Source organism: Hevea brasiliensis, chromosome 3 (genome assembly GCF_030052815.1).
Source record: "Hevea brasiliensis isolate MT/VB/25A 57/8 chromosome 3, ASM3005281v1, whole genome shotgun sequence".
Classification (NCBI taxonomy): domain Eukaryota; kingdom Viridiplantae; phylum Streptophyta; class Magnoliopsida; order Malpighiales; family Euphorbiaceae; genus Hevea; species Hevea brasiliensis.
In genome coordinates this window covers 7,075,904-7,102,021 of record NC_079495.1, presented here as the reverse complement: position 1 = coordinate 7,102,021, position 26,118 = coordinate 7,075,904, and the positions used below count along the sequence as shown (strand labels likewise).

At 33.9% G+C, this 26,118-nt stretch overlaps 3 protein-coding genes and 1 long non-coding RNA gene across 5 annotated transcripts; 3 read left to right on the top strand and 1 right to left on the bottom strand.

Moving 5' to 3' along the window:
• Positions 1 to 6,446: 6,446 nt before the first annotated feature.
• LOC110633999 (homeobox-leucine zipper protein HOX11) lies at positions 6,447 to 8,339 on the top strand. Of its 2 annotated transcripts, none has more exons than XM_021782864.2 (4): positions 6,447 to 6,919; positions 7,141 to 7,436; positions 7,519 to 7,598; positions 7,702 to 8,339. In XM_021782864.2, the coding sequence occupies exons 1-4, from the start codon at positions 6,625 to 6,627 to the stop codon at positions 8,120 to 8,122; spliced, it is 1,092 nt and encodes a 363-aa protein (XP_021638556.2). In that variant the 5' UTR covers positions 6,447 to 6,624; the 3' UTR covers positions 8,123 to 8,339. The 2 variants fall into 2 exon arrangements, with proteins under 2 accessions (XP_021638556.2, XP_021638555.2); XM_021782863.2 differs by having other exon boundaries at positions 6,454 to 6,919; positions 7,117 to 7,436.
• A 3,497-nt stretch (positions 8,340 to 11,836) lies between these two features.
• Positions 11,837 to 12,447, top strand: LOC110634002 (uncharacterized). Its single transcript, XR_002490927.2, has 2 exons — positions 11,837 to 11,930; positions 12,122 to 12,447. It is a non-coding gene; the product is annotated as an uncharacterized LOC110634002 (long non-coding RNA).
• A 1,438-nt stretch (positions 12,448 to 13,885) lies between these two features.
• On the top strand, positions 13,886 to 18,629 carry LOC110634000 (protein FAR1-RELATED SEQUENCE 12). Its single transcript, XM_058143759.1, is given in 5 exon segments — positions 13,886 to 14,535; positions 15,392 to 17,701; positions 17,784 to 17,863; positions 17,966 to 18,074; positions 18,076 to 18,629. Coding segments are annotated over 5 exon segments (3,330 nt in total). The 5' UTR covers positions 13,886 to 14,022; the 3' UTR covers positions 18,394 to 18,629.
• A 4,137-nt stretch (positions 18,630 to 22,766) lies between these two features.
• LOC110634001 (protein trichome birefringence) lies at positions 22,767 to 25,880 on the bottom strand. The gene is made up of 5 exons (XM_021782867.2): positions 24,533 to 25,880; positions 24,216 to 24,408; positions 23,923 to 24,116; positions 23,668 to 23,826; positions 22,767 to 23,596 (listed from the first exon to the last, which is right to left on the bottom strand). Exons 1-5 carry the CDS (start codon positions 25,606 to 25,608, stop codon positions 23,239 to 23,241), a joined length of 1,980 nt encoding a protein of 659 aa, XP_021638559.2. The 5' UTR covers positions 25,609 to 25,880; the 3' UTR covers positions 22,767 to 23,238.
• Between the last annotated feature and the right edge of the window lie 238 nt (positions 25,881 to 26,118).

The window sequence follows — 26,118 nt, the reverse complement described above, 5'->3', positions numbered from 1 at the left end:
AATTGTCATTAACCTCTTAACTAAATTAAAGGACCTTTTTCACAACTAATATATCTCACCATTGCAGTCCCTTCGATTAAAAAAAACAATGGAAAGGTGGCGAGCATTTCCTGCTCACGTGCCACATTCAAAAGCTCCCTCTGAAACACTCTCATCACTACTTTCTTATAATTCAAACATAAACCTTGACTTGTTGCGTAGGCCGAGAAGGCCATAATTTTTCCCTTCATTATATCCAATATTTGACTAATTACCTCTTTGTTAGGTGATTAACCAATTATACGAATAGATTTGCCAAAAAAATTAGGATAGCCTTCCCTAGATTATGGCCCCCATTAAGGAAGGAAGGGCCCCTCTATATAATTTAAGATATGTCTTGCCAATGTTTGCATAATCTTCGCATGAAATTTGGCTCTTTGTATTGTAAAAATATTATCGCGCAAATATTCACAAAATAAGTGAAAATTTTAATTAAATAAAAAAATGCATAATAAATTTAATTTTCAAATTAACACGGTTTTTTAAGCCTGTGAAAAAATCTTATTAAAATTATTTTTTATAGCCCATTTTTTTATTTTTATTTATTGAGTCTTTAATTATTTAGTAATTCTCCTAATACGAACTATTTTAACTCAACACCTTATGCGAATTTGAATCAGCCTATTATGTTATTGATAAGTCAAGAAAAGAATAGGTATATGAGGTGTTGACATATGTCTCTTGAGGCTAGGGTAGATAGGAATGAACAAATTTTGGTTTAGAATCTCTGTTTTGCTATACTTGGTTTTGGGGCCGTTTTCCTTTAAGAAGAATTTTATTGAAACATACTAAGGGCTAGGTAAAAATTCAAAATCTCTATTGGAAGATGATCTGTATTTATATAGCTAGAAAGTCGATGTTCGCCAGACACGTGTAAAGTCCCACAAGTGGCCTATCTAAATCAATAATATTCGTCTCAGGGTCGAATCAAGTGTTCGCCATGATACTGACAATCCTGACATACTTGAGTTGATTGTGACTGAGTCAGGCCGGTGTATTTGCCTATCTGACTTGTTTGTGGGAGATAAGCATACGTGCTAACTTGTTAGCATAAACAATTTCCCTTCTAGCCGGTCAGAGTGTTAGAGGCTTAAAAGCTAGATTTCACTCTGTTTTTTATTGTATTCTTTCGTGTTTGAAATTGGACTTTATAGATTTGTTAACTTAGATTGTCTGTATGACATAAATAATTCTAAAGTTCAAGTAGATCAGCATGATTTGACCCTTTTTCGTGACTTATGACCACAATACGACCATATCTCTGATGTTGTTCAAGATAACCAACCACTTTAGTAGAAGTTCGAATGCTTCTACATCCTCCCTTTCTCGTATCGAGGACTCTTCCGACTTCTTACACAAAGTATACATGTGTCACCCTATTAGAGACTCGCTTATTTTATGGTGCATTAATTATGATGTTGAAAGTTATGAAATAAGTATGATCATTTTAATTATGTAATTCATATGATTTTAAAAATTTAAAAAGATTATATAAATAAATATGAGATTAGAGAAGATGATTCATTATGATGTTTAATTATTAAATTCAATTGGAGATGGTATGGCTTGCCCATATTTGCATAATTTTTGTAGAAAATGATTGATTGTTTGCATAGTTGAATCTTGATGCATTGCCTCTTTTATATAATATATATATAAAATAAGTGTATCATATTAGATTATATAAATAAATATGAGATTAGAGAAGATGATTCATTATGATGTTTAATTATTAAATTCAATTGGAGATGGTATGGCTTGCCCATATTTGCATAATTTTTGTAGAAAATGATTGATTGTTTGCATAGTTGAATCTTGATGCATTGCCTCTTTTATACAATATATATATATATATGGATAATATCCAACACATTTTCATAGATAAATTCTTAATAAATCTAATACAATAGTGCTTAATTAAAAGGAATAATATACAAGATTAGCCAATCAACTTAATACGATTGGATTCCTTAACCTAAATCTAAGTTCCATTGGTGATCTAAAATGCAATAGAGAATATTTTATTGATAGTGATTTGTGCAACTTCTATACCTTTACAACATATAATTGGAAGAGATAAATCTATTGTTCAAAATTGGGAGGGTGCATGTGTTCGTATTGAAATGATGATGGTGATATGTAACATGGTGCTGTTCATCCTTCACTATTTGCTTTTTATGCTTGTGTATTATATGTTATAATAATTTTATTATGGTCTAATTAAGCTTATCTAACTTTGATTTCGAAGGTGAAGTCTTCAGAGTCTATGAAGGACATAAGGCTAATCAGCAGTTGTGTAATGTAATTTATAAGTTGATATCAAAGGTGCTAGCTAATTGATTAAATTATATCTTGCCAGCAATTATTGATGAAGCTCAGGGTGCTTCTGTACCTAATTGACTGATAACTGATAATTTTCTTGTGGTTTTTGAGATTTTTCACTCAATGGAACGTAGATATCAACGTCAGAAGGGCTTCTTCTCTTTGAAGCTAGAAATAAGCAAAGCTTATGATAGGGTAAAATGGGAGTTTCTACCCAAAAAAAACAAAAAATTTTGATAACATGGGCTTTCTAGAGCATTTCATATTTCTAGAGCATTTCATATACTTGGTGATGCAATGTTTATCATTTTTTTTTTTCTTTTATGTTTAATGGACAACTGATTAGTTTCTTTGCCCTATAAATGAGACCATGATAGGATGACCCTCTATCTCCTTACTTTTTCTTAATATGTGCAAAAAGTTTCTTGGCTTTGATCAAGCAAGTCATTGGGAGGCAGAATATTCATCGAGTTAAGGTGTGTTGAAATAATATGACAATATCTCATCTATTCTTTGCGGATAATAGTCTCCTGTTTGCTCAGGCAAATGTCTTCAAAGTGAGGGTGGTCTAGGAGATTTTTACTAAATGTGAAGAGGCCTTGAGCCAAGTGATTAATTTTGATAAAACTGAGATTTCATTTAATAGAAATTCCCTTTTCAGACTCAAAATGAGATTAAAACTTAGAGTCTGGGCAATTGACCATCACTCAGACAACTTGGGGCTACCAACTTTAATTGGTAGATCAAAGAATGTTATTTTTGCTTATGTGAGGGAACAAGTATGGAAGAAGTTGAAGGGTTGGGAAGAACAATTTTTGTCTTCGATAGGGAAGGATGTTTTAACTAAGTCAATAGCTCAGGCTATTCCTACTTATGTGACGAGTTGTTTTCCGATCCTTTCCATTTTGGTGGGAAAATATGGAGATGGATAAGAAGATCCACCAGTTATCTTAGGTGAGGATGTGTTCTTCTAAGGCAAAAGCGGGGCTTGGGTTTTGAAATTTCAGGAGCTTTAATATGACTTGCCAAAAGGGTTAGCGATCGGTACAAAATCTAGATTCTTTGTGTGCAAAAATTTTGAAATACAAATATTTCCCCTCCACTAATTTTTCTAGAAACTGGTGAAGGATACATTGCTAATTACATATGAAGAAGCATTTTAAAACGCAGGCAAGTTTTGCAGAAAGGGCTCTATTGAACGGTGGATTCAGATATGGAAGGATAATTAGTTAAGGGGTGCTTCTAATCTTAAGCCTCTAGTCCCATGGCTTTTTTTCACCAGATGCAAAAGTGTGAGTGATCTTGTTGATAGCACTTCTTTTCAATGGAAAGTATATATAATATAAGAGCACAATCATTCAAATGTGGAGTCTAAATATATTTCTTGGTGACAAATCTTCTGAAAGATACGAGTATTCTAATGGAATGAGATTATATTGAATGATATAATCGTATTTATTATTAAACTAGCTTTTAGGTAGAGGTGGATTCTTCAAATTTCAATTAGTTTGCAGTGTCTAGAGGATTCAAGTTTTTGCCCTATACTATTGTTGGTGCTTGCGTGACTCGTTGCTCATTCTCTTGGTAAACTAGCTCTTAATATAGCAGTGAGTGGCATTGTTGGAAGATATTTTTCTTTATATTTAATCTCTAATTCGAAGTGATATTTTATCTCTTCCTACTTAATAAAGAGATTTATTTTAATTTTTTTAAAAAAATAAAGCATTGAAAATTAATTTAAAATTAAATTTAATAATTTTAATAATAAATTATTTAAAATAGTTAAATAAAATTTTAAAAGAAAAATATTATATTAAAAAGTATTTTAATATGTTCAGAATCCTAAACCTAGCATAGCAGAGTGTCCTAAAAGAAAAGAAGGGTAGGTGGGTGTGGCATTTATAAATTGGAATGAGGAAAAAGGAGAGAGATGGGCCCACCCAATAATTCATTGGTAAAACGTAATATCTGTGAACACAAAACTCATATAATTAAAGCCTGCATGAGTTCAATAATTGCAAGGATCCCAAAAGCATGACATATCTGACTCTCTAGATGCGTTTTTTAATTTCCACCTTGTGTAAATACTCAAATACCAACCCCACGCGCATCGCGTGGGACCATCTCTCTCTCTCTCTCTCTCTTTTTTTTCTTTAAAAAAAAAAAATTATTTATCAGTCCTTACTTCTTTCCTTGGATGCCCACATCTCCCTTTCCTTTTCAATTATAAATAAATATATTACCTTTTTCCCATGATAAAATTATATAATACCTATTAAATTTAAAATGAATCTCATAATTTAATTTATAATATTTTTTTTTAATTTGTTTAATTTTAATTAAAATTTAAATTTTAAATCATTTATTTTCATTGATATTTCAATACTAATTACTTCAAAAATAAATAACACAAAATAATGAGTCATAATTACAAAAAAAATTTATTATTTTTACCCATTTTTATTTATCATATACAGTGATTAAGAAAATAATTAAGTCACATAAATTATAATAAAATTTTTTATAATTTAATTAAATTACTTTTTATCTCATTTAATTAAAAAAATAATAAAATAAATTATAAAAATAATTATAATACTTAATAAAAAAAATAAAATTAAAAAAAAATTAATTAATATACTTTAATTTTTTAAAAATTAACATATAAAAGTGAACGAATAAAATAGGTTACATAAATTTAATACTCTCACTCATATTAAAATAATCCCTCATAAATTAAAAAATTATATATACTGAATAATTCTGATAAATTAGATTAGAGATTGGCTGGTTTACCTGCTCAAGAAACACAAAAGAAGTTTTCTTTAGGGGTTGGCTGCCCCTTGAAAGGGAATTAAGCAAGAAACTTTTCTTGGAGAAGTAAAAGATTGGTCTCTTTGTCTGCCTAAGTAAAACACAAAAAATATAAAATAAAATAAAATAAAATTTTACTATTATATAGTATTATATAAAGGTGGGGGCAAAGGCAGCCAATGGTCAAATCTCTTGCTAATATCTATCTTCCCAATGTGAAGCTTCGTCTGTTCACCCATCACGCTTAGCTTCTTTTAAAAGACAGATTTTGGCCTATTATCCAATGGTTGCATGCCACGCTGGACTCTTGTCTGGTCAAAGTACACTGTTCATTGTGTGAGTCAGCGGTCTAAAGCCACCATGTCCATTAGTCATTTCACTTCACTTGGAAACTGCGAAAGATTTGAGCTTAATTGGGTTGTTTTAATTAATTATCATTTGGAAACAAACAAAAACGACAGTGCTTCATTGCCCACCTGCATAATTGTGTTTGGTAACAACACATTAATCATGTCTATCATAATCATCATTATTATGATGATGATGACGATTAAATAATTTTTAAGACATGAATTTAAAAAATAAATAAATAAATAAAAAGTCAAATACATTAACATGGCAACATGATCATGCCCTTGGATTATGAGTTATTATTATGGCCAATTCACCTCCTCTTGTTTGGTGAGAACACAATAATTTGAATGATTGGCTGGTAATAATAATCCCATTAATTAAGACTAACATTCTCACATCAATTATTTCCCATTATAACTCTTTTTTTCCTTTTATTATTGAGAAAGTAAATCCAAATGAGCAGACTAGCTAGGAGCTTTAAATTTGAATTATTAGCATTAAAATTGAAATTTTACTAAATACTCATAATCCCCTTTTTAATATTTACAATTTCTCAATTTAAATAAAAAATAATTGAGTCTTCAAAGATTAAATTAAATAGAAAAGAAGATGATTTAATTTGAGAAAATTCTTATTATGAATTTAAAATATAAATATATAAAATTTATTAATTAAATAGATAAAGCATTTAATTTATTTAAATTGAATTTTATTTTATTTTATTAATTAAATTATAATTTAAGTTAAAAATAAAAATATTTGAAATAAAAATTTTATTATAAAGTTAAAAATAGATTGGATTGCAGAGAGAAGATCTCTTAGTATCTCTCTCGTGCGTACCGTTGTGTATATTAATATAGATTCACGTGTGTTTGTCAACCTGGATTTGTCGGTCAATCTTTACTACCACAACCCAAGTGAAAAGCAAGTGTGCTGTGTGCTCCAATACTGAGGATTAATTATTTATGTTTCTATGATCCCATTTGTATATAAGATTGGATAGGGTTTTCCATTTTTAAGTCTCCCAGGTTTTTCTCTCCTTTGCTTCTTTCTCTCTCTGTGGTCCTCTTTCTTTTCTTCTCTTCCCTGGAGGATATGGAGCTTGCTTTGAGCTTAGGTGATACCTCCAAGCCCTTCAAGTTTCTTGACCAAACCCCTAAGATATCAACTAAAGATCCAGGGTTTTGCATGGGATTAGAAACTGGATTTACTGCAACTCCAAGATCCCAAGATAAGGTAGTTGATTCTACCCTTCAAGGTGAAGCTGCTGCTGATGACACAAGAGCCTCATCAGATCTTCCTGTTCAGCTTAATCTTTTACCCTTCTCTCCGGTTCCCCGTAGACGGCAGGTCCCATCTCAGATTCCTTTTCCATGGCTCTCAGATAACTGTATGTATACCTTTCTTGGTTTATTATTCTGTTTGTATGCTAAGAAATCTAAAGAAAGAGCAATGGAAACTTTAAACTTCTTTTTTTTCCTGTGATTTTAACGCATCACGGATTTTGCTATGGTTTTAAAGATCTGGGTATTGCATGTTTCGCTTATTAATTAGCTTGCGGGTTATTGTTGTTTCTTAACGTTACAGTGGTGTCTGAACCGGGTTCCACAGATGGATCAGGTAGGGGGTTTGATGTGAACAGGCTGTCAGCTGAGGAGGCAGAAGAAGGAGCGGCGTTGTCGTCGCCCAACAGTGCTATGTCGTCATTTCAGATGGATTTTGGGATTAGGAGCAGTGGAGGTGGTCGATGTAATAAAAGAGATATGGAGGCTATTGAAGCCGAGAGAGCGAGTTCAAGAGCAAGTGATGATGAAGAGAACGGATTGACTAGGAAGAAACTCAGACTTTCTAAGGAGCAATCAGCTTTCCTGGAAGAAAGCTTCAAAGAACACAATACCCTCAATCCTGTAAGTCAAATCCAGAACAAAAAAAATTATAATTTTCTTGCTTATAAGTTCTGTAGTAATAAAGTGTACTTAAAATGTGCAGAAACAAAAGCTTGCTTTAGCAAAGCAATTGAATCTTCGTCCTCGTCAAGTAGAAGTGTGGTTTCAGAACAGAAGAGCTAGGTATGCACAAGCCTTTTTTTTGGGATATGAATTCTTTATTTGGGGTTTTCTTGAAAACCCAATTTTGATCAAATTGTGTTTGTTCTCTTTTGAATTTATATAGGACAAAGTTGAAGCAGACGGAGGTGGATTGTGAGTATTTAAAGAGATGTTGTGAGACACTGACAGAAGAAAATAGGAGGTTGCAAAAGGAATTGCAAGAATTAAGAGCTTTAAAAACTTCCCAACCTTTCTACATGCAACTTCCTGCCACAACTCTCACCATGTGCCCTTCTTGTGAGCGCGTGGCTACCACTACTGCTTCGGCTACCACCAACACCAATGCCACTGGTAACACCACCACCAGCAACAACAAACAACCACTGGCCACCACCGCCGCTGCCGCCATCATCCCTTTGACTACTACCACTAGCAACACAAATTCTACATCATTGTCACTAGCTAATAAGCCTAGGTTATACCCTTTCACTACTCAAGTCCACATGCCCCAAGCCCAAGCTCAAACTCACCAAGCTACTTCTTGACTGGCCAAGGTGTAATTAGTGACTACAAAACAAAAAGATGGAAAACAAGGAAAGGCAGAACTCCATCCATTTGTAAATATTTGGCCTCAAGCTTGAAGGAATTTCTTTATTATTAATTAATTTTATTTATATAGAATTAGGAAGGGAGAATTTAAAGAGTGATTGATGTGTTATGTTGACAGATGATGAAGGATTATAGAAGAGATTGTGCTAGAAAGATCTCAATTTTGTGGAACTATCTAATGTACTTAATTAATTAATTTATATATATATATATATATATATATATATATTGAATATAGTTTGGAGGTTTATTTAATCCCTCTCTATTGCACTTCATTGGTTTGGAATGATTTTATTTCTCATGTTTCTTTCTCATGCTTGCCTTGTGCCCTCATAAGCAAAGAGTCAAGAATTAATACTTCAGGGATCAAATTCCTTGCTACAACGCTCACCCAATCACAATCACAGTATAAAGAAGAAGAAAAATGAATATAAAATTCTAGGTGATTTGATCAAAAGGTCTGGTTATTAGACATTACAAAATATCTCATTTGAGTCACAATGGGATAATTTTTTACATAATTCTGGCCATGAAGACAAATTCACACAGGCAATTTTTCATATAAAAAAGAATGGCATATTTGGGGATTTAAGCTTTCTTGACTAACCAACAATACGATAATAGAAGTCGTGGTTGTTAAACATCATGATGAAGAATGGAAAATTTTATGTTGGTCACGCTAGGGAAGCTGGAAAAGTCATAGAAGCAAATCATTTGATAACTAAAAATTAATGATTTTGTGATAATCATGTATTAGTAAGCAGCTTTGATTCAAAGAAAGAAATGGTCTTGGTTGATTTTTGTGATTAGTCTCAATCTCCTGAAGCTGGTAAAATAATTGTCTAACAACCAATTCACATGTCATCCTATGATCTTTGAGCAATCATTTTCTAGGTTCCATATCTATCTAAATTGCCTGCTTATTATAATTGCTGAAAATTTTGTTGTCTTCCCAAATGTTGATGCATGCCTACTAAGTCCTATCTTCTTATTATTATAGCAAAGAATTCTAATTTCATATAAAATTTCTAGCTTTTAAGCAAACAAGAAAAATGTATACCTTTGACTTAGTATTGAGATGACCTATCTAGGCCATTAAATTAATAATTTTTAATCAAATATAATAATTATTGTATATTATTGTTAAAAAATTATAATCGTAAGTGTTTTACAATAAAATTGTGATTACTATAAAAAAAAATTATTGACGGCAGTAATTATTATTGTCAAAAGTTATAATGAATAATAATTACAAATATATATTTTTTATGTATCAACAATTATTTATGCTGTTGTTATATGTTAATTTTATAGCAATAAAATTTATATCGCTGTAAAATTTTTTACTGTTAATTCTAATATTTATTATAATGTTAATTAATATTGTCAAAATTTCATCAATCCTATTATTGGAACAGAAGAAAGGAAATCCAACCTGCATTGGCAGTTAAATTAAATCTATATAATCACATGTATTAAGTTGCAATTAAATATTATTGAATGAGTAATTCATCCGATAATAGTATGCTTGTCTCATAATATAAAAGATTAATTAATAATTAAAATTCGGGTACTTTTCTTCTCTTTAAAAAGTTTTCCTTACCTAAAAAGAGTACAAGAATTAAAACCAAGCCTAGATGATTACATGATTTTGTCTCATGTTTCAATCTGATTTATCATTTAATAATGCTACTGCTCTTTCTTTACTTCACAAAGTTTCCTAATGTAAACAGTATTCTTTGCCAGCTTTTCTTTTCAACTTCCTTCTGGTTTTAAGGAGTCGCATTCACTTTCTTGCCAATTACCCTACAATATTCAAAAACAAGAACCAACATCTCATTAGGCATCTAATGATTTTAAGGACCTGCTCAACACTATTAATAGCTGTTTTAGTAGTTATTAGCTGTTAGTAATTAGTGTTTATATAGTTATTCAAAGCAGAGGTGTTCAATAAAAATAATTATTTGATTATACTGGTATCATTTTATTGATTCTAGTTAAAACGCTCCCTCAACCTCTAAAAGTTAGAAGAAATAATTTTTTTATTAACTACTCTCTCAATCTCTAAACGTCAGTATAAATATTATACCAATGAACAATATAAATATGATAAGTAGTATTTTGATTAGAAGCAATGCAAAGAGAGCTTGATGCTTTTGAAGCTGATGAGAGTGGGAATTAATCATCTCATATAAGGTAAGATTGATTGCTAAAGGGTAAAATTAAGTTTTTGATTTGGCTTATACTGAAAGTTATTTTCTCGTCAGTGGTCAAATTGGTAACTTTCAAAGTATTTCTTGTCATTGCCATTCATTTTTCTTGGCCTTTACATGAGTCAGATTTTAACAATGCTTTCTTTTATGGATTCATTGTTGAGGAGGCTTGTTGGCTATTATAAAGCTGCTGCAAAACAAGTGTGCAAACAGAAGAGACCAAACCTTAAACGTGGGAACAAGGCCAAGAAAATGTAGATCACAACGCCATCAGCGGTGAAAAAACAAGGAAATCATTACCTGGCCTGTGCAGAAATGGAATTTGGAAGGATATATAAAAGTGCCCAATCCATGCTCCATGCACTTGGAATTCAAGTCCTGTACTGTTTAAGGGGGACCAAAAATTATTATTTTCTGGGACCAGAGGCTGTATGCTATAAATGGTCCCATCATCAATCATCATATCCATCAAGTCCCATGCTACCTCCATAAAAAAGAAGAACAATATATGCAGTACTTCCTGCAACTCAATGGATAGAAATTAGTCAACCCAATGGATAGAAATCAGCAATATGTAGTCAAACCACATGGGAGAAGATTTGTAATAGAACCAATAATGTTTTTGATATATAATTCAATGAAGTATTGGAGCTAATAACAGACTCAAAGAAGATGGGCAAGACCATCATCTCTTCTATAAAATTTTAATTTTTAATTGAGAATACGTTGAATATGAGCATATAAGACTTTCACATTTGACTCCTTAAAAAATTTATAACAAAAGTTTAAAATATCATGTTTATTTATTGACTCAATTACAAAAAAAATTAATGAGCTTATATTTTAATTAAAAAAAAATAATCCAATTAAAATAAAAAATTAGTGATTTATAAATTTTAAAAAGACGCATAAATTTAAATATTATATCATCCATTGTGGATTCCTCTAAGTCTAAATTGTGTACGTCATTGATTAAGGGCTATAAAAATGTTTAAGATTGTTTTCATATTCTTTATATTAAAGAAATTATTAATTTAAATGAGATTAGAAGAGTACACTGTTGTCAATGTGTTGTCCAAGCCCATTGGTCGTTTTGACAAGAAAGGCAAGAAATGTAGTCCAAACTCCAAAGCAAAAATGAACCCAAAGAAGTTAATCGGCCCGTCAATCCTTGTACTGGAAATTGGAAACTGGGCCATAAGAACACAAAAACTTGCTGGAAAAATGCCCTTTAAGTCTATGAATCCTTCTGGTTGTTAATTAGACTGGGAGAAGAATCCAAGCTAAAGCATTTAGCTGCTTTAATCTCCAAAGTTATATATATATATTTACATACATTAAATTTTATATTTTCTTAAGATACAAATAATGCATATTCACAAACTGTTATAGCAGATATTTTTACTATGTTGATTTATCATTTTTATTTTTTTTTTTAGAGTTAAGGCTGATTGATTTGTTGAAGGCACCTTGCCATGCAAGCAAGGTACAAGTTTTGCACATGAGTTGCTTGCTGAAATGCCTGGCAAAGGTATGGCTTCTGAAGTTGCGCCCTCTCCGCTGAATTGTAAACTTCCTCTCACAACTCATGTGCCATTATGATGAAAACCTTACTGATGGAATGAATAATTATGTTATGATTTATTGATTGTTTATATGATAAATAATTTATTTTATTTTAATTTAATGAAAAAATTATAATGAATTCATTGATTTTTGCAGTGATACAATTGATATGGATATTTGATACAAGTGATATGTGTGGTACCTTTGAGGAATGATATGTGGAAGAGATATATCTAGGGCTATAGAGGTAGGATAAGAAGTATACGGGTACTTTCTCTGGCGATATGACTATTTCAGGTACTTGTACGACTACTTTGCGACTTCCTCTTACTCAACAGTAAAACAACACGAGTTCAGAGAGCCAAGGGGCTTCCCCCCCACGGCCCCCCACCATCACTCTGAAGCTTAAATTAGGACAGAAAAAAAAATGTAAGAAAAATAGAGAGAATAAAGGTAGAAGAATAAGAATTCAAGGAAACAAATGTTTGTGCCTACCTTAGTTATTGCTTATTGATGTTGCTGTAGATTTTCTGGATACTGGATTTGATTGGATTGAGAGTCTCCTGAAAATCAAAGAATAGGAGAGAGTTGTTGATGATTAGCAACCACACTACTCCGATATTAAGTCAATGAAAATATTATTTGCATACCTGTTTTTAAAGCTTTACTTTATTTTTATAGTGATTGGAATAAAATCTTAGCCAGATCCTTGTCGATTTCCTATTTAAGTTGTAACGGTAATCATCATTAGATTATGCTGAGAATCAAACATAATTATTGGCATAGTCTCCATTTGGACCGAGCTTGAAGAAGTATCGATATCTCCAATCTTGTCCATTTCTTTGAAATGGGTCGAAATGCTCTTTGGGCTTTCCTCAGAGATCGGTATTGGTCTTTGAGATCAAATGGGCAAACTCTATTAGGTATCGAGTTCGAATAGGATAACTCTGCCTAACTCCGAACTTAAATGGGCTAACTGTTTGGTTCTAAATTCAGACGAGTGAGCTCTAGTTGGGTCGGTTAATTAAATTATTATATCATTTATATATTAGCCCCTATCCAATAGGATGCTTCCATGTATGCAATAATGGACAGTGGGCCTATAATATTAAGAAAAAGTTTCAGAGATATCATAAAATGTTGTCAGTTATAATTATACTAACTTAATAGAAATGGCTGTTATTGGAGGTCTAATACTTACAACTTCACACTGCTATGATGTCAATGACTTGCAGCACTTTTATAGTGAACAGTCAACTTGTGCTTGCTTAGCCAGCTATACGTCATATTGCCAAATAAGAGCAAAGCCCTATGAAATTGATGAGATATCTGAGGTTATTAAATGAGTCGATTTCTCCTCAAGAAAATCACGTCTATTATTGAGTTGATAAAAGACGACTTCTTCAGAGGATGATCACCCTATTATCTAGTGTTCTTGGTCGTAAAGTTCATTAGAGTGGTCGTATATGTACATATGTAATCTGAAATAACTTGTATTCAAGGCTGAAAATACATATATTATATTACTTTTTATTTTACATGTGATACTTATCAGAGAATTTGATTATTTTATATTATATAATATAAAAAGTTTTTATTTAAATTTATTCTATATAAATATATAAAATTTATATATTTAATAAATAAATTTCATTATATATATTATAATAATTTATGATAAATCATCTAGATAAAAAAAATCTATATAATGCAGCTTCCAACATAGATATTGAGTTAGCTTTTGGACGCGTACATGGGGTTGGCTAAGATACTATTGCGGGCCGAGCTAAGCTTCAGAAGGTACGACTATTGTAAATTCCATAATCTGGATTTTATGGAAGCTTCTATAAATTAGTATATGATTCACACTTTTATTTAATCATAAAAAATAAAAAATGAAAAACCAAAGAAACTGTGTGAAGTGTGAACTATGAAGTTTCTTTTCCCTCTCCCATGGGTAGGCCACAGGATTAGATTCTTGAACTCCTAAACATGAGGTGGTCTCTGGACTACCTGTCTTAGGTGTGCCCCAGCAAGAGGACTAACTACATCTATAAATGCCCAAATTTTGTTTGAATTGGAGCCAGTTTTCCCTTCTCCTTTTCTCTACTCTCTTCCTTCCTATATCTCTATTTCACAACCCAGCAACAATTTTTCTTTTTTGCTTCTCCAACCCAATGGCAGAAACTTCTAATTCTGTTACTGGGGCTGCTGCATCATCCAATAGTGACCTCTCCCATGGTGTTGACCAGGATTCCATCATGAATTACTGGTGCGATATTTATTCTAGCAGTCAAGATGAATTAGCAGGGCCTTCGATCCTGGACCATGAATGGGGCTATGTTTTCGGCAGCCCATCGCCCAAGACAAAGAAGAGGAAGAAGAAGGATGTGGGCAGCACCAGTACAGTATATAGTACGAGTGATCTTTCAGAGTCTTTATCTGCAATTTCTGCACATCTAAGTCTATCTTCGTCTGGATCATCATCTGGAGACGGAGATCAAGATCAAGACATTGAGAAGGAGGTTGCTGGATTGATGAAGAATCATGTTGGAATTCTTCAAGATAAGGTAACGTCCCTTGCATCATTATCTTATCCTTCTCCTAATGTAGAAATTTTTATGTAAAATTGATCTTGCCCCTTTCCCTTCTTTTCGTCTTGGAACAATTGACTTTTGGCATTACTTATTTTTATTTTTGGACAAATTTTACAATATATGTGCTCTCTCACGCATCCACTTCCCATGATTTATGGAAAGACTTCGCATTTATGGGAGGGTAACACTAACTCATTCCCTTGGCTAATCGCACCCTTCAATGATTATACCAACACATTTCACTTTTTTTGTACACATCTGTATTATATTCAAGAAAAGACAATCATGGAACCATTTACAGATATAGATAAACATATATAATTAGTTCCCTAAACTTGTATAAGTGTAACTGTGCTATTGACTTGTGAAATCTATAATATTCAGGAAGAAGACACAAAGAAACAAAATTTTCATATAATTTATGTATATATAAAGGATTAGTTAGACTTTTTCTTCTTTTTTTATTAGTTTCATCTCTGATCTAGTATATAACAAGGCTAACCTTGCTATGCCTTCCAAGACATGCATTTGATTTGCCCAAGCTTATGTGATTGTTTATTTATAATGTTGCTTTGTCGTACCTGATACAGTAATCCTTGTCCAAGCATAAATAATACTCTAGCCTTTCAGCAGCGAAGTCTGGTGGGCATTTTGGATTGCCTTCAGGATTTAGTTTCCGTCTTGCATGGGTAGTATCTGATAATTAATGAAAAAAATAGAACTTCTGAGGGAACTGTTTGTTTGTGTGTTGGAGGATGATGATAACACAATTTTCAATTAACATAGGTTTCATTTTCTTCTATTAACTTCAATTTTTTTTTTAAACCAGAAGCTGGATAATTCAATGGATATCTTTCCAAGTTTTGAGTTTGACGTTCATTCATGGTCATCAGAGAGTGATGAAGATGATTCACTATCATCTGACACAAATGAAGATGAGATACAAGCCTTATCAACTTTCATCTTGAGAGAAGGAACTCAGAAAGATCATTTTCAAGTACCAGAACTTGGAATGGTATTCTCTTCTGATGATGAGGCTTATGAATTTTACAAAAAATATGCTAAAGGAATTGGTTTCATTGTAAGAAAAGGAAAGGTGCGGCGATCATCCAATGGAAGCATTAGAGAACGGTTCTTTTTTTGTTCAAAAGAAGGGTTTCGGTCAAAGAAGCAGGTCAACAAGATAACGAAGTTCAAGAGAAAAGAAACTAGAACAGGCTGCAGAGCTAGGATCAGGTGTACAGTTGAAAATGGAAAATGGGTAATCTCCCAATTTTCTCAAGAGCACAATCATCAACTTGATGGTTTCAGTAAAACCTCTGAGCCCCACTTGTCGCTTCCCACCAAAAATGAAGCTACAGTGGCAAAAGATGCCAGGGCTACGAAATGTTTTGAGTTTGGCAGTACCTATGTACATGAAAAGAAAATAAATAGCCTACAACCTGAAGATGCTCAAAGCTTAATAAATTATTTCAGACATATGCAGGTTGAGGATCCATCATTCTTCTATGCAGTTCAACTTGATGCCAATGGCTGCATGACAAATTTCTTCTGGACAGATGGCAGGTCAAAGATAGACTATGAATACTTTGGTGATGTTCTTATTTTGGACACAACTTTTAAGATGGACAAGTTTGAAATGATTTGTGCGCCTTTTTGGGGACTCAATCATCATCAACAGTATGTCCTATTTGGCTGTGCTTTCTTGCTTGATGAGAGCATCGACTCATTTTGCTGGTTGTTTGAAACGTTTATGGAAGCAATGAGAAGGTGTCAACCTAAAACAATTTTTACAGATGAGGGTCAACCAGTGGGTGATGCAGTAAAGATGGTAATGCCAGAAGCAAAACATCAGCTTGGTTTATGGTATGTCCGCCGAAATGCATCAAAATACCTTCCCACGTATTACGTGCAACCCAGATTTGAGAGCCTCTTTAATAAATGCATTTCTGATTGTCACACGGAGGAAGAATTTGAGTCAACTTGGAGTTCGTTGCTGGAGCAGTTCGATCTTCACAAAAATCATTGGCTTAATACACTATACAAGTCTCGGGTAAGATGGGCTTATATATTCAACAAGGAAAGTTTTTGTGCCGGCATTCACTGCTCAGATAACATCAAGAGTATTTTTCAAAATTTAATGGGTGAAACCATAACTCTACAGATGTTTGTTCAGCAATATTTTAAAGCAGCAGAACAACAACGTAGGGAAGAATTATATGAAGATTTTCATTGCAATGAAAGTGTACCAGAGATGACTCTTGATTATGGTCTGGTTGAGAAACACGCAGCCGGTATATACACTCATACAGTGTTTACTGCCTTCCAGAAAGAGTTGCATAAAGTTTTGTCAGTGGCATTAAGAGAAATTTCCTCTAATGGACCAGTTTCTATATTCCAATTGACAGAGGTAGGCCTGAAGAAAAGCATTGTGGAATACAATTGTGTGGATTCTAGCATTGTCTGTAGTTGCAAGAAATATGAATCAGTTGGCGTTTTATGTGCTCACACCTTAAAGGTTCTCAATGCAAGAAACGTCATTCATATACCACCCCAATACATATTAAAGAGGTGGACAAAATCTGCTAAAGATGGTGTTGTGGCAGATCTCTATGGACAAGAGATGGCTGACAAAAGGCAACAAGCAGTTCATTTGCTTATGCGCAAAGCTTTGAATGTCATTACTAAAGGTGTATCAGTCAACGAGAGCCAAAATATAGTTGACAATTGCTTGGACATGGCACTGAAAAGGGTGGAAGGTGTTCTGAAGACAAAAAGCAGAAATGATCTTAAAACAACAGAAGTCCATTATGAACATAATAATGGTGAAGCTGCTTCCACAGATGGATCAGGTAGGAGGTTTGATGTGAACTGGATGTCAGCAGAGGGGGCAGAAGAAGGGGCAGTGCTGTCTTTGCCGAATGGTGCTTTGTCGTCATTTCAGATGGATTTTGGGATTAGGAGCAGTGGAGGTGGTAGATGTAATAAAAGAGATATGGAGGCTATTGAAGCCGAGAGAGCGAGTTTAAGAGCAAGTGATGATGAAGAGAACGGATTGACTAGGAAGAAACTCAGACTTTCTAAGGAGCAATCAGCTTTCCTGGAAGAAAGCTTCAAAGAACACAATACCCTCAATCTTGTAAGTCAAATCCAGAACAAAAAAATTTATAATTTTCTTGCTTATAAGTTCTGTAGTAATAAAGTGTACTTAAAATGTGCAGAAACAAAAGCTTGCTTTAGCAAAGCAATTGAATCTTCGTCCTCGTCAAGTGGAAGTGTGGTTTCAGAAAAGAAGAGCTAGGTATGCACAAGCCTTTGTTTTGGGATATGAATTCTTTATTTGGGGTTTCTTGAAAACCCAATTTTGATCAAATTGTGTTTGTTCTCTTTTGAATTTATATAGGACAAAGTTGAAGCAGACGGAGGTGGATTGTGAGTTTTTAAAGAGATGTTGTGAGACACTGACAAAAGAAAATAGGAGGTTGCAAAAGGAATTGCAAGAATTTAAGAGCTTTAAAAACTTCCCAACCTTTCTACATGCAACTTCCTGCCACAACTCTCACCATGTGCCCTTCTTGTGAGCGCGTGGCTACCACTACTGCTTCCTCCTCCACTACTACCAACACCAATGCCGCTGGTAACACCACCACCAGCAACAACAAACAACCACTGGCCACCACCGCCGCTGCCGCCATCATCCCTTTGACTACTACCACTAGCAACACAAATTCTACATCATTGTCACTAGCTAATAAGCCTAGGTTATACCCTTTCACTACTCAAGTCCACATGCCCCAAGCCCAAGCTCAAACTCACCAAGCTACTTCTTGACTGGCCAAGGTGTAATTAGTGACTACAAAACAAAAAGATGGAAAACAAAGAAAGGCAGAACTCCATCCATTTGTAAATATTGGGGCTCAAGCTTGAAGGAATTTCTTTATTATTAATTAATTTTATTTATATCGAATTAGGAAGGAAGAATTTAAAGAGTGATTGATGTGTTATGTTGACAGATGATGAAGGATTATAGAAGAGATTTTGCTAGAAAGATCTCAATTTTGTGGAACTATCTAATGTAGTTAATTTATATATATATATATATATATATATATATATTGAATATAGTTTGGAGGTTTATTTAATCCCTCTCTATTGCACTTCATTGGTTTGGAATGATTTTATTTCTCATGTTTCTTTCTCATCCTTGCCTTGTGCCCTCATAAGCAAATAGTCAAGAATTAATACTTCAGGGATCAAATTCCTTGCTACAACGCTCACCCAATCACAATCACAGTATAAAGAAGAAGAAAAATGAATATAAAATTTTAGGTGATTTGATCAAAAGGTCTATAGTTATTAGACATTACAAAATATCTCAATTGAGTCACAATGGGATAAATTTTTACATAATTCTGGCCATGAAGACAAATTAACTCAGGTAATTTTTCATATAAAAAAGAATGGCATATTTTGGGATTTAAGCTTTCTTGACTAACCAACAATACGATAATAGAAGTCGTGGTTGTTAACCATCATGATGAAGAATGGAAAAATTTATGTTGGTCACGCTAGGGAAGCTGGAAAAGTCATAGAAGCAAATCATTTGATAACTAAAAATTAATGATTTTGTGATAATCATGTATTAGTAAGCAGCTTTGATTCAAAGAAAGAAATGGTCTTGGTTGATTTTTGTGATTAGTCTCAATCTCCTGAAGCTGGTAAAATAATTGTCTAACAACCAATTCACATGTCATCCTATGATCTTTGAGCAATCATTTTCTAGGCTCCATATCTATCTAAATTGCCTGCTTAATAAAATTGCTGAAAATTTGGTTGTCTTCCCAAATGTTGATGCATGCCTACTAAGTCCTATCTTCTAATTATTATAGCAAAGAATTCTAATTTCATATAAAATTTCTAGCTTTTAAGCAAACAAGAAAACATCAAGAGTATATTATATATTCAACAAGGAAAGTTTTTGTGCCGGCATTCACTGCTCAGATAACATCAAGAGTATTTTTCAAAATTTAATGGGATAAACCATAACTCTACAGATGTTTGTTCAGCAATATTTTAAAGCAGCAGAACAACAACGTAGGGAAGAATTATATGAAGATTTTCATTGCAATGAAAGTGTACCAGAGATGACTCTTGATTATGGTCTGGTTGAGAAACACGCAGCCGGTATATACACTCATACAGTGTTTACTGCCATCCAGAAAGAGTTGCATAAAGTTTTATCAGTGGCATTAAGAGAAATTTCCTCTAATGGACCAATTTCTACATTCCAATTGACAGAGGTAGGCCTGAAGAAAAGCATTGTGGAATACAATTGTGTGGATTCTAGCATTGTCTGTAGTTGCAAGAAATATGAACCAGTTGGCGTTTTATGTGCTCACACCTTAAAGGTACTCGATGCAAGAAACGTCATTCATATACCACCCCAATACATATTAAAGAGGTGGACAAAATCTGCTAAAGATGGTGTCGTGGCAGATCTCTATGGACAAGAGATGGCTGACAAAAGGCAACAAGCAGTTCATTTGCTTATGCGCAAATCTTTGAATGTCATTACTAAAGGTGTATCAGTCAACGAGAGCCAAAATATAGTTGACAATTGCTTGGACATGGCACTGAAAAGGGTGGAAGGTGTTCTGAAGACAAAAAGCAGAAATGATCTTAAAACAACAGAAGTTCATTATGAACATAATAATGGTGAAGCTGCTTCCACAGATGGATTAGGTAGGAGGTTTGATGTGAACTGGATGTCAGCAGAGGGGGCAGAAGAAGGGGCAGTGCTGTCATCGCCCAATGGTGCTTTTTTGTCGTTTCAGATGAATTTTGGCATTGGGAGCAGCGGAGGTGGTAAATGCAATAAAAGAGAGATGGAGGCTATTGAAGCTGAGAAAGCAAGGTCAAGAGCAAGTGATGATGCAGAGAATGAATTAACTTCGAAGAAACTCGGAATCTCTATGGAGCAATCAGCTTTCCTGGAAGAATGCTTCAAAATGTACAATACCCTATATCCTGTAAGTGAGGACATTTTTCTTTCCTCATAAGTTCTACAGTAATGCTTCAAAATGTACAATACCCTAATGCTTATATCCCGCTCAGAAGCGTATTTTCTTAAATAATAATGACGCATATGCTCAATTAAATAAATTTCAAGAGCCATTAATGACTTTTTCTTTTTTAAGGAGAACAATATTATTAGACCAAACAAATCAGCCAATACAGAAGGAAGGCCATGCCTCCCAAACAGTAGGATTGTCATACAAGTGAGCTTGAGAGGCAATAAGGTGAGCACTTTGATTACAGCTTCTACGCATTCAAGAGACAGTAACATCATGAAGTTGCTGCAACATATGACAGCAATCTTGAGCAATCAAACCAAATGCAGAAAAATCAACAGCAGCTCCGTTGATATCATGCGCAGCATCCACCTCAATAATTAATCGAGAAAAATGAGCGTTTAATGACCATTGAATAGCAGAGCGACTAGCAAGCATCTCAGCAAGTTTTGGACAAACAATTCCATCAAAATAGCCTGGCACGGCTGCAAGAAAACCCTCATGGCAGTCCCCAAAAATAAAATCATAAGAAGCAATATAGAATTATGGGTTTGGTGGAGTCCTGCTTGTTGAGTGGATTATAGTTTAAAACATTTTTTTTAATAAATCATTAATCATTAAACAATTATATTTTAAACAATTTTAATAATAAAATTTAATATTATTTTATTTATATATTTTTTGATTATATAATATTGATTTAAATCATTAATATATAATTTTTCAGGTTGTTTTTTTGGTATAATATTTGAAATTTTTAAAAATGGTTATTAAAAAAATTATATTAATAATGGATTCATTCTCTATTTTGGTAATTATACATTAGCCAATATTCTAAATATTGAAAATATTAAATAAAAAAGGACAAAAATGGAAGCCAAAGGGGAGGAGAGGGATAAAAAATGGCTTCCACATGGAGCTTAAAAGCCATCCCTATTTCTATTCAGGGGTGTGCAATTAGTCGATTGAATTATAAATTAAAAAATCGAACCAATTAAACTGAACACACCCCTATTTCAAGCTGGTACTAGAGCCTCCAAAACCCGAGAGCAAAACCAACAACAACCATGGGAGAGTAAACTAAACCAATAGAACCACAAGACAACAATTGGAGGGTGACGGTGGCAGAGCTCTACAGCCTCTCAATCCTTTATAACCTTAAGGGTTTGCCACCAAATGTAGAGCTGGCACAAAGATCCCAAAGGTGCCATCATTGGGTCCACATTATAACCCTCACGCAAAGCTTAAACATTACCACCCAACGCAAGAACACAAACACAGCCTACACCACAGTGCCATAATTCTCTTGACCAACAAACCAAAGGGGTAGGAGAAGCCTCAAAGAAAACAATAAGATCAAACCGGCAATGTGCGAAAGGAACGAACTCTGATAATATAACCTTAACTATATTAATTTCGTCAAAAGTAGTAAACGGTGGGTCGTCTTTGCCGAATAACATTTGATCTAACAAAGGAAAATGACATCAAAGTTTATATATTTGCTTTGAAATTAGCTTCAGATTGAAGAAATTAATACAATAATCAAGCAGAATTATATAGTATTTATTATATGGATTAGAGAGAATAACTACAAACCCACTAATTTATTCAATCAAACAAACTAAATAATTTGAGATTTTACACTACTTATCACCCATAATTTGAGGCTATTGCTAATTAAATAAACAGGGAGTGCTTGCTCTCTCATGGTTGATGGAGAACGACACCATTTCTTGAGTCTTTACAATTGAAATTGAAATCAATTCAAGAATTTTAGTTTCAATTATTAAAATTAAAAAATAAATTTACAAAATATTATTTAATCTAACTGTTAAAAAACTCATTCTCCGCACCCCTTTATTTATTTATTTATTTATTTAAGAATTAAAAAGCAAGGTTTCATTAAAAACATCGCATGTGAGGATGTGTGAAAAGGACCAAACTCTGATAATATAAACCTTAACAATTTCGTATTATATTAGTTTAATCAAAAGTAGTAAACGGTCGGTCGTCTTTGCCGAATAACATTTTGACTACAAATACTACAAAAGGAAAATGACATCAAAGCTTATATGTTATAGTTTGCTTTGAAATTAGCTTCAGTTCCAAGAAATTAATATCAATGATCACGGATCAAATCAAGCAGAATTATTTATTTATTACATGGATTAGCGAGAATAATTACAACCCACTATTTTATTCAACATGAGCAACCAAATAATTTGGGATTTACACTACTCATCACCCATAATTTGATGCTTTTGCATAAAGAATAATTAAATAAACAAAGGAAGAAGAGGGAGAACCTCACTCTCTTCCTCCTCCTCTTCTTCTTGTTCTTCCATAGATTGTCTTCTTCTTCCATAGATTGTAGTAATAAACAAGTAGATTTCATTACTATAACACAGATGCTACTCACTCATCCCTTGCTGCTTGCCCTCTCATGGTTGATGAGAGCAACACTATTTCTTGGATCTTTCCCATGTTGGTTTCTTTTCTTTCTATAACCCAAAATTGATGAGGGAAAAAAAAAAACCTATGCGTATGCATTTATAATTTCTACTTCATATTTCAACTGCAGCATCTAAAATTTGTGCTATTTTATTTACCTGTGTCTCTTATGGACTTGCCGCTTTTGGTATTCGTTTATTAAGAGCTCGGAGTAAAGAATCTCATTCCAGGTATCAGGCACGCCAGGAAGACACCAATGGCTGCAGTCTTGGTATAGGAGCGGTGATTTCCTTTCCTCCGGCGATAGGTTCTGCTTCCTAAAGATTGAAGGGTGACCATCCTTCCGGTAATCTGTCATTTGTGTGACATTTAGGTATGTGACACGGGTCTTCATTCCCCTTAGTACCTTCTCCAGCACCAACATCTTGGGTGGATATTCCGTTAGATATTTAGCATTCTTGATCGGCTCAACCTCATTGTCGCATGCACCACCAGAGTTCCATTGCCCACCACTGCAAAACATATCTCAATCAGATTTAAGAACTATCACAATGAAATACAAATAATTTTTATTTCATTTCACCTGAAATGCGAAGCAGAGTAACCTCTGAAGAAGACCACAGACTTCATTGGATTTATATTGGCATCAACCCATCTAGCCCAGGTTGTTAAAGCTTTGCGAAATGCCTCAAGAACATTCAATTCATCATATACATGACTCCCTTCTTGGTAATAATCCTTCCTGCAAATACAAACTGCTAGTTTAGTTTCCTTTTGATTGCCAAATAAGACCTTCAAATACCATGGAAACAAACAATCCAAGTAATTAGAAGCTCACCCTTTAGAAGTTTTCTCATGAGTCCACCAGTGCCCAGTGTTGAAGATGATAATATCTGCATTTTTATATTGGTCAGACAACCTCCCTATCAAATCAAGCCGAAGAGTCTCCTTCTTCGTTCCATTTTTGTCTGGCATTTCCCATTCTTGAACTAAGAAAGGTGATACAAAGAACTCTATAGTGCACTTATAATCCTATACATAATTCCACAAAGAAATTTCACTCAATTAAGAATATGCCACACAAGATTAGAAGAAAATTAGTTGAAAAGTCAAATAGATTGAATAACTTACTTTGAATATGAAGGAGTATGAAGCTTCACCTCTAAAATGGTGTCTCCCATTGGCCTCAAAAACCTGGCTTGGATCTTTCACTGAGCCTTTTAGAATGCAAACGAGAGATTCCCACATATTCCTATTGAGGGAATCGCCCACGAAAACAAGTCGCTTTCCTCTCAACATATCCAACATACGGGCAGGATTTAATCTACAAGCCCATTTACCAAAATCAACAGATCAGAAACCAAATTCAATCATACATACAAATATCAATCAACCAAACCCAGAAATAAAATACCTATATAATCAAAGAAAATACTTTTAATTGATACCTTGGTAAACTGCAGCCTTTAGGCTTCCATTTGTACTTCTGGAAGTCTTTGTCAGGTCTACCGTTAAGAATACAATTGAATTGCTCATCAATCAGTGAACAAGAACCAGGCTTGTAGAGGGGGTAAGAATCATCCCTCACCCATTCACCATCAAACAAATCACAATTCAACAAGCTCTCGATCCCCTGCTTGCCTGACGCCTCTGAATTAGTTCTATTCTTCTGTTTCGACCCATTACTCTGTTTATTTAACAGAGAAGCAGTGTTATTTGATGCTTCGTTCTTCACTGCAACTCCTTTCCCTTGCTTCCCAGAATTTCCTTTCACGGAAGAGACAGAGTTCGGGGACGATTGTGGATTCTGATTTGCCGACACCGGTGAGACTGTATTCGTGGTTGAGTTTGCATTCTGATTTGCCGACACCGGTGAGACTGTAATCGTGGATGAATTTGCACTCTGATTTGCAGGCTGAGTACTTATTGGAGCTGAAATTGTGGTTTGATTTGGCTTCAATGCATGATCTTTATTAGAATTCTGCATATTTTGAGTGTGATTATTTGCAGTGTATGGTACCTCACTGACAATTGAACCATTACTGGACTGATTTGCTTCCAAAACCAGGGGTTTAACAGAATCAGCTTTATTTTGAGTGTGATTTTGTAAAGTGGGTAGGTCTCTCACCTCATTATTTGCACCAGAAGGCTGAGATAAGGTAGTGTTAGATCTGGTAGTGTTTTGAGTAGGCAAAGTAGAGAAGTCATGTACTTGTTTCTGTGAAGATGATTTGTTGTTGTTGGGCAAGAAATAAGAGAAAATAGAGGAGAACTGAGATCTATAAGAATCAGAGGAACTGGTAACAGAGCTAGTAGTAAAGATATTAGAGAACCAAGGAGCAGAAGAGTTAGAAGAGGGATTGAAGGCTAAGAAAACAGTGAAAGCAACAAAAGCAAACATAAACCCATAAGCAAAAGCCAGAGTTCTTCTTGTTTTAAGAAGAGAAGAAAGGCGTTTTAGTTCTGAAACGAGAGTTCCTCCATTGGTGGAGAGGTGTTTAGTGGCTGGACCTGCACCAGCCATGAGAGACACAGAAGGTTTAGACCCTCTATTTCTCGGTCTTAGAAAATGGGAATGGAGAAGGTAGTGGAGCAAGAAAAGAAGAAAAGGGAAGAGCTTTTTACAGAGAAGGTGTGTTTTATGGTGATAGGAGTCTCCCTGTTACAGTAGAGAGAGAGAGAGAGAGAGAGAGAGAGAGAGAGAGATTTTACCATGTGCTGACGAAGACGATTGTTGTCAAAGGATAGATTGAGTCGGTGAAATTGTGCTGGTTTTGTAGGAAAGTCGCACAGGTGCCACTCATCTTTCTCTCTCTTTCTCTGTGGCTGTTCCGCGTTCGTTCGAGTTCTGCTCGCTCGTAACTCCTTTCTAAACTCAAATATTTTATTCATTATCCTCTTTAACGGTTTGATAATTATTGTAAAATGATATTATCATTACTTTTGTAATGCTTTATAGCTAAAAATTTTAAAAACAAATAAATATTATAATTTTTTTTATAGAATATAAAAAATATTTCATTTATTCGAAGTA